Source organism: Martes martes (assembly GCF_963455335.1).
Source record: "Martes martes genome assembly, chromosome: 1".
NCBI lineage: Eukaryota > Metazoa > Chordata > Mammalia > Carnivora > Mustelidae > Martes > Martes martes.
In genome coordinates, this window is record NC_137888.1 from 202,370,079 (window position 1) to 202,382,157 (window position 12,079).

The 12,079-nt window shown below is 57.4% G+C and overlaps 1 protein-coding gene across 1 annotated transcript in view; it reads right to left on the reverse strand.

The window, feature by feature from the left end:
• Window positions 1-3,719: 3,719 nt before the first annotated feature.
• The window catches only part of SLC25A42 (solute carrier family 25 member 42), a 28,092-nt gene continuing 19,732 nt past the window's right edge, over window positions 3,720-12,079 (reverse strand). Inside the window, exons 3-8 of the mRNA XM_080825590.1 lie at window positions 11,230-11,335; window positions 9,638-9,663; window positions 8,693-8,859; window positions 8,203-8,319; window positions 7,427-7,578; window positions 3,720-6,016 (exon numbers count right to left, since the gene is read on the reverse strand). Coding sequence (XP_080681716.1) covers window positions 5,709-6,016; window positions 7,427-7,578; window positions 8,203-8,319; window positions 8,693-8,859; window positions 9,638-9,663; window positions 11,230-11,335 — 876 coding nt within the window. The 3' untranslated portion in view covers window positions 3,720-5,708. The remainder of the gene's footprint in view (window positions 6,017-7,426; window positions 7,579-8,202; window positions 8,320-8,692; window positions 8,860-9,637; window positions 9,664-11,229; window positions 11,336-12,079) is intronic.

A 12,079-nucleotide genomic window follows, 5' to 3' on the forward strand; every position in this document is an offset into this window, starting at 1 on the left:
GGGGTGTGGGGCCCACAGGCCAGCCAAGGCAGGAAGAACTCCCGACGGCCACTGGCTCTCACCGCCGAGCGTTAAACCACAGACTTTGGGACACATTTCACAACTGAAAAAAAAAAAAAAAAAAAGGAAAGGAACAAAGTGGAACCACAATCAGGGAAAAATAGGGAAGCTAGAAGGGGTGGTCAGGATCCGGTGTTCTCAGAAGTGTTACACTCCTGTTGCCTGGCTTCAGTGGTCATCACCGCACATCAGCGCTTTGCACAGGAGGGGATGAGTCTGCCCCAAAGGGACACTAGTCAGTGTCTGGAGACTTTCCAGAGACAGTTTTGGTTGTCACGACCGAGAGGAGACAGGGACGCTACTTTGTCTGGAGGGTGGAGGCCAAGGATGTTGCTCAGCACCCTGAGGAGCCCGGATGTCAGAAGCCCCGTGTTACAAGAAACAGAAGGTATCGGGGTGCCTGGGGGAGCTCAGGTCGCGATCCTGGGGTCCCGGGATTGAGCCCTGCATCAGGCTCCCTGCTCAGTGGGGAGTCTGCTTCTCCCTCTGCTGGTCTGCCTGCTTGTGCTCTTCTGCGACTCAAACAAATAAATAAAATCTTACCAAAAAAAAAAAAAGAAGAAGAAGAAGAAGAAAGAAAGAAACCCATGACAAGTCAAACTTTCAACTCCAGAGAAATGAGCAAAGGAAAAAACCAGTGAAAAGAAATGACATAACAAATCAGAAGCGGTACCCAAGATGCACCCACACCATTCACACCTCTGAACCACTCTGGTCCGGGTCCCTGGGGCCTCCATCTGGTCAAGCCCTCAGGCCTCCTGACCTTGCTGTTTCTTCCCCTGTCGCCGCCTGGTCACCACCCAGGCTCTGGACGTCCTGGGGCTTCCCGGTCAGAATTGTGAAGATCCACAAGGCTGGTGACTGGATCTCACCGAGGGGAGGCGCTGAAGTATGTTCTCCCCAAATTCTATGTGCAGATCCTAACCCCCAGGATCCCAGGATAGGACTATATGTGGATACCAAGGCTTTAAAGAGGTTATCAGGTTCAAATAAGGTCATAAGATGGACCCTGATCCAACAGGACCGGTATACTTGTAAGAGGAAATTTGCTTTTTTCCTTCCCCCTTTTCTTCATTATAAGAAAAATTAGATACAGACGATACAGACATGCCCAGAGGGAAGGCAATGTGAAGACACAGCCATCTGGTCAGCTGCGAGCCAAGAGGCCTGAACAGACCCTTCCCTCATGGCCTCGGAAGGAATCAAACCCGCTGCCATCTTGATTTTGGACTTCCGGTCTCCAGAACTATGAAGGGAATAAATTGGTTTTAAGCCCCCAGTCTGGGGTACTTTGTTATGGTGCCCACAGGAAACTCCAGACAGTGAAGGTATGAGGTACAAAGGCTACCATTGGGGTGCCCGGGTGGCTCAGTCAGTGAAGTGCCCAACTCTTGATTTTGGCTTAGGTCATGGTCTCAGGGTCTTGGGATCTGGCTCGGCTCAGTGGGTTCTCGCTCAGGGATTCTCTCTCTCCCTCTGCCCACCCCCCCCATCACGTGCATGCATTCTCTTGCTCTAAAATAAATGAATAAATCTTTTTAAAAAAATGTGCTACCATCTCCTTGCAGGAGTATCTGGCATTTCTATTCTTCCCTGATTAGATTCCCTTCAAAGATGACTCTGTCATGAGGACTCAGGGCCCATGGTTTACCTGGGAGGTCACCCCAGGGAGACTCCTTGGGGGCAGAGACACGAAACAGGGAGGGAGGAGCCCCGTGGAGGGCCTCGGGTGACAGTGGATCTCACTTGAGTGACCCACCCCAGTGGTGAGAGGCTGTCCACAATCATTGGCTGAGGGCCATTCCTGGGGTGTCAGGGCTTCCTCACAGGGGCCCCCAGACCGGGCTGCAGGGGCTTACAGCCCACAGCAGTTTTGGCAACCATGAATGCTGGACTTAGTGAGGGGCACTGGCAGCATTGGTTAACATATCCCCTGATCTTTACTAACAAATTGTTCCTGAAAAACCATAGACACACTAGTGCATAGAAGCAAAGAGGCATATACAAGATTTGTTTCAGAAAATGCCAGGAAGCTCAACGCTAACTGCCTTCAATAGACAGGATACCACCACTCCTATTGCTAGACATTGAGAAGTAGTCGAGAGCTTCAGGCCGAGCTGGATCCAGCAGCCCAGACAACATCACCAATAATCCCACTCCTTTCTTCATCTCTGCTGGGTTTTCTGCAGTGTCAGCTTCATCCGGGGATCACTTCCGATCTTGTGATCGTAGGACAGTCCCACCAGTTGCCTGTGCTGGTGTTTCTTCCCTCAAGGCCAGTGGGGGAGAGGGAGGGTGCCTCTAGAAGTTCTCTCTGGAAGTGGTTGGCAAACCTCCCCTGCTGTCATGGGCCCAAATGGGGTCATGTGCCCACCTCTGTGTTTTAGGGGATGCAATGGTGGTTGGGGGAAAATGGGGATTTGATCCCCATCTTCCAAGGATCAGAGGCTGGGACGAAAGGTGGGACTGACAGAATCAGTAGGACGTGAGAGGCAAGCTGGATGGGCCCCAGGAGCCGCCACCGCATTGTCATCGAACAACCCTGACGGCCATCAATAAAGGATGGGTAGAGGTTATCACAGGCCACCACCCAGGGGGAAACACCAAACTGTGGCTGAACAATGAGATCAACCATACGCAGTGGGGACCAAGGTATAAGAAATCCGGCTGGAAGAAAGCAGCAGGCAGAGCGGCTCCAGGCCACTGAGGCTGACCCTGCAGAGTGCGCCCACCCAGGCACACGTGCTTGCCCAGTCACCCCTCCCCTGGCACGTGGAGGCTCCTACTTCCTGCCTCTGGCTGGTTGGGCCCTGCAAGTTGGTCCAGGAGCTGGACCGCAGCAGAAGCAAGTCTCAGTGGCTGACGCGAGACCTCGGGGCCCGCAGACAGCCGCTCTTGCTCCTAAACCAGCTGCAGAGCGGATCCCCTGGCACGTGGCAGGCTGGCAGGGCACCAGGGACAAACAGCGGGACTCTGCGGCCCTGCTCGCTGCAGCAGGACGCAACCCGTGCTGACCGGTGACGTGGTGAGCCACCTACGTCCTCAAAAGGGGCAAGTGTTCATGCACAGGATGTCTCTGGAAGGACGCATGAGAAACCGGTAACAGAAGATACCTCGGCGGAGGGAACTGGCAGGTGGACCTACTTCTCACCGCAACCCTCTGTGCAGTTGGGAGTTTTCTAGAAGACCTGTATGTAGTAATAATTCAAATAATAAACAGATTAAAAAGGGTTATTCAAGGGGTACCTCACTGGCTCAATCTTTCGAGCACTGACTCTTTTTTTGTTTTTGTTTTTGTTTTCCCGGAGAGGGAAAGGTAGGGGAGGGGCAGAGAGAGACTCCCAAGCAGGCTCCACTCCCAGCACAGAGCCTGAGGCGGGGCTCCATCCCACCGCTCTGACATCACCACCTGAGCCCAAACCAAGAAGTGGACGCTTAACCCACTGAGCCATGGAGGCGCTCTGAGCATGTGACTCTTGATTTCAGAGTCTTGAGTTCAAGCCCCACACTGGGCGTGGGGCCTGCTTTAAAGGAAAAAAAAAAGGTTTATTCAAGAATATTTTATTTTAAAAAATCTGTCAAAATAACCTCAACTCTAACCATTTTTGGTTCACAGGGGTGGAGGTCAGGGGTTAAAGTTGCAGAAAAGAAGAACATAGTCAGGAAAAAACATTTTAATTTTTATTAAATATACTCTCTTGGCACAAATCTTTAAAATATATAAACATTATATATAAACAAAGTGTCTTCATGGCATCAAAATGTAACTCCAGATCAGGATGGACACTAGTGGGAGGGGTGAGGCCGAGGAGGGTACCCGCCCAGCTGTGTGCAGGGCTGGAGTGGGGGGGTGGGGCGGCGGGGGCGGGGAGATGCTGCTGAGGCCCAGTCAGCTGAGAGCCACCTCGGGGAGGCACACCGGGGCCAGCAGGACCTGGGGGCCCTTCCCTCTGTGGCCCAGCCTGCGGCTCAGAGAAGGGTGCCGCCTAACCATTCCTTTGGTCTCACCTGCCTGGGGTGGTCCCCAGCCCCTGCTGCTTTCTCTCGCCCCAGCGGGCCCTTGGGTCCCCACCCCATCTCCCTGAGAGGGGCCCCTGCCTCTCCTGCCTCTCCTAGGCACGGGGCAAGGCTGGCAGAGGAGGTGGGAAGCCCCCCAACAGAACAGCCATGGACTCCGGGGACGAGACTCAGGCTGGCTGGTGGACACATGCAAGGAAGGACAGAGAGAGGGGTCTTCACACACGCAGGTCCAAGGCAAGAACAGAAATGGGACAGAACACGAGGGAGAAATGAAAGTCATGACTGGAAATGTGCGTGGGGCAAACATGCCCTCTCAGACCCTTTCGCACAGGGCGGCTGCCCATTGATCCGGTCACCTCTGGTCACTCTCTGCTGGAACCAGATCAGGCTGGTTAGGATTTACTGTGACTAGACCCAGGGGCAGCCTGATTGAAAAGCAAAGCCAAAAGAAATCAAGAAACTCCACAGGTCATTCAGAAATGGGTGTTTCTGCATCTGTGACACCCGGCAGACCCCCGGGAACATCTCCATGAGACCGCTCCCTGGGGGTGCCCTGGGGTACCCTGATTGCCCACCCCCAGGCCACACAATGTCTCAGGGGCTCTCACTTTGGGAGGATCAAGGCTGCGGGTTACCTCCATGCACTCTGTTTATGCAAATCAGACCACCCTGTGTGCCTTAAACTGCCCCGAGTCCTGGCCAAGTGCCCGCTAAGGAGGGGAGCCAGGAATGCATCAGATACCACAGGCCCCCCAGGAGCCACTGTGCCTAGGGGCTGAGGGTTAGGGCCTGAGGCCTGGCCTCTGGTGGTGAGGCATGTGGGACAGTGGTGGGAGCTTCCTGGCCCAGAGGAGGTGACCTGGGTCCCCGCAGATGCCTCCAGGTTAGGACTCAGACCCAAAGCCATGGCGATTCTACAAACCCTTCTGGGAACATTACAAACCGGGTGGGTGGGCAACAGAGGGGATGACCCACTCCTGGGGCCCTATTTGCGCCATGGAGTCCAGGACCCAAATAATGCTCTTGGGAGAAGCCCGTTCCTGATCAGGAGGCTCTGGTGACAGAGGAGTCATGTCATCTGGGAAGTAATGGCAAAGGCAAGAAAGGTGGGTGGGGGAAGCGGGGTTGGGGGGTAAGATGCTGTTTTTCCAGCCCACACTGAAAACGAGGCCAGCCCCACCTCACCACAGCCGGGAGGCTGGGGCCTCTCTGTCCATCCTGGGGCTCCCTCCTCTCTGTAAGAACAGGGGCAGGCGAAGTCTGGCTCCAGGCCCGGTGGGCATTGGGTCACTAGAACCAGGACCGTGTCCCAGGTCACAGAGCACCAGGAGGTGGCGCTGGTCACTCCCAGCTTGGGGCATTTAGGGCAGCCCCTCCAGGAAACAGGGCCGCCCGCCTGGGGAGGAGGGCTGGGGAGAACGCGAGAGGCCCCGCCCACCAGTACCAACATTGCACTTCAAGGGCCGCTGCCTTTGAGATCCCGACCAGGTCCCCCAGCTTGTTCTACAAGGTGCTCCGACGTCCCGGTTCCCAGGGTGGAATCGAGCACACCCTCACCCCACAGGCTCAGAAACAAGGGGTCGGTGGTCCGCCGCACGCGGAAGCCCGGCTCCCTGGCGCGCCGGTCCCTAGCTCTGCAGGTGCCGCAGCAGGATCTGCATGAGGTCGAAGGTGGTGAAGCTGATGCCCACGGCGATGGGGCCCTTGAGCCAGTTCATGCTCAGGCCCTTGTAGAGGCCGCGCACGGCGCCCTCCTCCCGCACGATAGCCTGCAGCGTGCCCATGATGGAGGCGTGCGGGTGCCCGGTGACCCCAGCCGTCTGCATGCGCCGCCGCACCACGTCCAGCGGGTACGAGGCCGACTGCCCGATGAGGCCGGCGCAGGCCCCGAATATCATGCGCTCAAAGGGGTAGGGCTGCGGGCGGCCGCTGTACTCTGCGGGCGGGCGGGGACAGAGGGGACGCGTCATCGTCATTGTGTGGGGGCCAGACCCGGGAGCTGGCGCTCACATGAGCTCAGAGCTCAGGATCCGACCCCCTGCTCCCCAGGGCCTTCCCGCCCCGGGCACCCTCACCCTCTAGCCATTCCTTTTGAGAAGAAAACTTTTTAAGAAAGGCAGAAATGCACAAATAATCACTTAACCAAGTCCTACCGCGCAGAGCGAGCTCACATCTGATCCCTCTTGTCCCTGCTGGCAGCCCTCTCCACGCCCCCAGCCTGCTCCATGGGCACTGTGGGCAGGGGTACAGGGGTAGGCAGGACAAGCAGCTGCCAGGACAGGACATGTGGGCAGGACAGAGTGGTGCCAGCAACCAAACAACAGAGTTCTTTAAAAACGTGGGCTTAGGGGCGCCTGGGTGGCTCAGTGGGTTAAGCCTCTGCCTTCAGCCCAGGTCATGATCTCAGGGTCCTGGGATCGAGCCCCACATCGGGCTCTCTGCTCAGCAGGGAGCCTGCTTCCCCCTCTCTCTCCGCCTGCCTCTCTGCCTACTTGTGATCTCTCTCTCAGTGTCAAATAAATAAAATCTTAAAAAACAAACAAACAACGTGGGCTTATAAATTTAACAGGAGCAAGCCCCGTGAGACAGCGCTCCTCACCGCCCACACTGGCCGAAGGTGAAGGACTCCACCAGCACCCGAGGCGGGTGAGTGCGCAGGGATGGGGCTGGGCAGAGGGGGAGTGGAGTAAATGCCAAAACCTGGGGCTCACACAGAACACGCAGGGAGGCACTCCGGGGTGATCACCTGTGATCACTGTCAGGCTGATCACAGACAACCTGGGAACAGGGGAAGCCGGCTTACAACGCCGATGGGACAGAGCCTTGGATACTGCGGGATAGACTCAGAGGCAGCCTGGGGCCCTGCAGGGGGAGCAGAGCTGGGAGCGGGAACAGGGCGCCTTCGCTTCACCTGGAACATCTGCTTTCTTTAACAGAAACCATCTTGGAACACTATGAACACCTGGTCGCCTGGGGTAGCCGGTCCGGGTGGCGGTATACTGTTCTCTGTAGGCTTCTGCACTTTCTGAATTCCTCGAAATTACCACCACCCAAGAGGCCTCTTCCTCTTCTGGCTAGGTTGTACCCGGATGCTTTGGGCACAAGTGACTGCCACTGGTCTTGGTGACACTCAGGACATCACCAAGCTGGTCTTAAAACTCGGCAAGGAAGGCTGGGAGTCCAGCTGCCTCCATGGTGGCCTGGTGTCCGTCCCATTCTGATCCGGACCTTGGCCGGGAGCTTGTCCCTCCCAGGGCAGGGACCTCAGTGGCCCGCCTCTGAGTCTGCGCGGCCCCAGGGAGGCGCAGCCTGTCCGGCCTGCGCGGCCTCCCTACCGGCCCCTTACCTCTGTGCAGGCTCTTGAGCGTCTCGTAGGTGAAGAAGCTGAGTCCCGCGTACGGAATGACCCCCAGCACGGTGGGCGTGAAGCCGTGGTAGAGGGTCTTCAGACCCTCTTCGCGGGAGATGCGGATGAAGACGTGAAAGATGTTGCTGTACCTGCAGGACAGAGGGATGGGGCGGGTGGTTCACGGGCACAGAGAGGGGCCGCGGGCCTCTGCTAATGCACAGCTACCCCCTGCCCCCAGAGTCCGGCGGGCCGGGGGCTGAGTGTAGGTACTTGCTTTCTTTAAGGAACACAACTGTACTGCGAAATCTTTGGCACTGAAGGGGGAAATGGGTGCCTCAGGCCGTATCCCACCTTCACCATATCCCACCTTCACCGCCCAGATCACTGCAGGGAGCGGCCCTTGTCTTTTAACCGTGGCCATGTGTAACCTATCTATGCTAATTCAAAATGAAGAGTTTGAGGGGAGCGGAAGCGTCTGGGTAGTACAGTTGGTTAAAGGTCCGACTCTCAGTTTCGGCTCTGGTCACGATCTCGGGGCCATTGAATCAAGCCCCATGTCAGGCCCCACACTCAAGTGTGGAGTCTGCTTGGGATCTGTGCTCTCCCTCTCTGCCCCTACCCCTACCCTACTCTCTCTAAAAATGGACGGATAAATCTTTTAAAGAAGTGCAGACTGTGGATGTGATATAAGCAGAAGCTGAGCCCTGGGCAAGGGGAACAATTACTGCCTTTCTAGAGCGGCTGCAGGCGGCCCGCCCAGCCCGGGGACTCACATTTCCTTTGGGGTCACGGCCATCCTGGCTCTGACCAGGTCCAGGGGGTAGGTCAGTGAAGCAGCTGTCGTTCCGGCCAGCGCACCTGCAAGGAGGCGGGGCCACGGGGGCAGGGCTCTGAAAGAGGGGGAGGCGAAAAAGTGAGAACCCCTCAAGACTCGGGGTGCCCACAGGTCTCAGCCAGTGGGGAGAACCAAGCAAAGGGCAGGGGCTGGCTTCCTCATGGCTGAGTAGTGGGGTCCCTGGGGTGGATGTCATTTTGAGGTTCCCATGGCTGCTGTCCATTCCCGACCGCTTGTGCGGATGAATGAAGGAAGAGTTCCTTCCCTGCAGACACTGCGGGGCACAGCTGGGATCATGGGACCCACGGGGACTTGGGTTCTCAGGGAAGGACTTCTGCCGTGGTGAGTGTGCGGAAGGCAGGAGGGCAGGGTGATGGGACAGAACTAAAAGGGTTCTGGCGGGGGGGCAACTGGGGGCGGGCACTCACTCCCCGTGGAAGCCATAGTAGCGGCCCAGGACCCGCTTGTACTCCTCGTGGGCGCTGAACTGGATGGCGGCGTAGGGCACCACGCGCACCATGGTGGCCGAGTTCCCGCGCCACAGGCTGAAGAACCCCTCGTTGAGGTAGGTGAAGTACAGCAGGCGGAAGGCCTCCTGCCGGGGAGGGGAAGGTCAGCACACCCCCGTGAGCACCCTCTTTTGTCCACCACTGTGACAGGGGCCCACGTTATCGATCCCCTCCCCGCCGCCTTACCTCCCCCACATTCTCTGGGCCCCACACGGGGACCCCTCTCTCCCTACTACCCTGACCTTACGAGGAGTAAAGTGAGCCAGGGCAAGCCAGGTTTGCAGATGGCAGCCCCACAGAGAGGGTGTGTGGTCGGTCTGTCTGGTAGTCTAGCTTTTAAAGACACGCTTTTTCTTTCCCCAAGAAGGTAATGCCTCTTCTATTTAAAAATGAATCAAATGGGGGGTGCCTGGGTGGCTCAGTCAGTTAAGCATTTGCCTTCGGCTCGGGGTCATGATCTCGGGGTCCTGGGACCGAGCCCCGCATCGGGCTCCCTGTTTCTCCCTGTCCATCCCCCTCTCCCTGCTCTTGCATTTGTACTTGCTCTCTCACTAATAAATAAATAAAAAAATAAAAAAACAAAGAATAAAATGTGAACTCCAAGTCCTCTCTCCACCACTCCAAGGATGGGGGGGGTCTCCTGTTAGTTGCCAGAATGGGCTACACCCGGGCAGAGCTTGGGGTGCCAGGACAGGTGGCCCCCTGGTAGCTTGGGGAACTGGCTTGTGGAGGAACCAGATGGAAAAAACACTCTGGAAAGCCTCTCCCTCCACCCCGGGCCCTGTGCCTCCATCACCTCCTGCCAGCCTAGTAGGGAACACGGTAGTGACCCCAGAGCCAGGAGTTGGTGACCTAGTGGCTCACCTTGGCAGAAAATCTCTTTGAAGACACTGGAAAAAAACCAAAAACATAACAGAGACCATTAGCTGTGAAGGGCAGAGCTGGGTCTGCGGGACCCTCAACGCATGGGGAGCGAGAACCACCCATGTGGATGCTCCCCCCACCAGGGGCCAAGGGGCGGGGCGTGCCCAAGAAGGGTCACCCTCCTCCAGGGAATGGCCTCACCTGCTGCGCCCCGCACCACCACCCCCAGCCCAGCCCACCTCCCCACCCCTCAACCCCCACATGCTGACTTATCCCCAGGCAGGGGGAAAGTGAGGGTCTCTGCAGATGCCTGTGCCTCTTGGGCTTGACACTCAGCACCCCGCACCCGGCTGGACCCCAAGTCAACCAAATCCCTTCAGGAAAGGCCTCCTCGCTGCCAGCTGTGCAGAGTGACGGAGGGCCTTGGGCCTCTCAGAACAAGGTCCCAGTGTGCTCTCTGCCCAGAGCTGGCCCTTTCTTCCCCGGGTGCGGGCACGATGCCCCGACCAGCCTCTCCCACCCTCGATGGCTTGCACCTTGCTCCCCAATGCCACCTGGTGCCCTGCTGGCAGGGGCCTGAGCCGCTGCGGCCACAAGGGTGGCCGCAGCCTCCCTCTCCTCATTCCCCAAGTGTCTGCGGAGTGTCTGCCGTGTTCCCAGGACGCCCTCGCACACCCATCTGTGTGGACGTGTGTGCACACCGATGCGACAGGCATTAAACCCAGCTCCCCGCGGGGCGCAATGCTGTGCCTTCGCTCCAGGTAACAACGCTGCCGACACAAGGGGAGCTGGACGCCCAGCCACATGCCCTTTCCCATGCCAGCCTGCACCTTTGGGAGGCTGATACGAACGTCCTGTTTTGAGGATGAGGAAACCGAGGCAGGGAGAGGCTAAGCGACCAGCTTGTGCAAGTGGGGATGGTCTGGCTTGAATCTGAAGTCCCTTCCTCCCCAACAGCGGAGGGGCAGGGGGCCCAGCTTATGCCTGCCCTCCTGTAGGCACTGGTCACTGTCTGTGGGACAGAAAGGTCTCATCTTCAGGGGATCCTATGGCTGCTTAACCCAAGGAGGGAGGGTGATGGTCATCTGAACCGGGCCTCCCCAAAAGATATGTCCGTGCCCTTGAGCCCAGTACAACTGAAGGCGACTTTATTTGGAAACAGGGTCTTTGCAGATATAATTTTATTAAGATGAGGTCATACTGGAGTGGAGTGAGCCCTAAATCCAATGACAAGTATCCTTCTAAGAGGAGAGGACACCGACACGGAGGGGAAAGCAGAGACTGGGGTGCTGCGACCATAAGCCAGGGATGACTAGAGCCCGGGGCGCTGGAAGAGGCAAGGAGGGCTCTGGAGTCCACAAAAGGAACCGACCGGCTGGCACCCCGATTTCAGACTTCTGGCCTCTGGAACGGAAGCTGCTTGGTTTGTGGTACTTTGTGATGGCAGCCCTGGGATGCTAACGGTGTTTCTAAGTGGATTTTAAAGAGGCGTATTTAAAGCCAATTTGTAAGTGCAGTTTGGGGGCTGCGGAGGTGGGGGGCTGCTGAGAAGCCCCTCTGGCACACAGGACAGACGCACAGGAAGCATTTACCTTGGAAGATGATTTTGGTTCGGTCCAGGGGAGCTACAGCCGTTTTGGCAAGAGCACCAGCCAGGGCCCCAGACAGGAGGGAGCTGAGAACTTGCCTGTGATCGCTCTGCAAGAAAACACACACACACAGTCTGTCATGAGGGAGGGACGGACAGGGGTTGGCTCTGCTAGACACCTCCCCCAGCAGGAGCACCTTCCTTCTGTCCCCAGTCAAGGGCTGTAAAAGGCACAGCTGTCCAGGCTTCATAGTCCTGCTGGGCCCGGGGCACAGTGGGGCAGAGGGAAGGCTGTCGTGAGTCCAACAGCCACAGAACCTGGGTGGGACATAGTGAAAAGCTTCCGAGGGACAGGGACCATCAACATGAGAGGTGACCCACTGGTGGGGCTGTCCCATGAGTTTCCAACTTCTCAAAGACAGCCTACAGTTAAGACTGACCCCAAACAGAAGGGTCACCCCACCCCAAGAGGAGACTCTGGCTGTGCCTACCACCTGTGTGTGCTGGACAAGGGCCCCTAGGGTCCGGGGATCAGGTGGTGTCGGGCAAGCAGACCCCGTGTCCGTGTGACCCCTTTCCACAACGTTCCATCAGGCCCGCAGTGGTCAGCCAAGGCGAGGGTGATGGTGACGGTGGCCGGCCTGCATAGTTAGGCCAGCCTCAGAGCCAGCACCTTCCCGAGTCTTCTCGAAGCTCCCCGTGAGGAGTCGCACAAGAAGTCCCCTCATCAGCCTGGAGTCTCCGTCCCCCCAGCTGACTTGGCCACAGAGCTCTTGCCAAGCAATCATGAGGAGCATTGGGGACTGGAGGGGCTCGAATCTTCCCTGGCTCTGCAGTGATGAAGGACGGTGGGG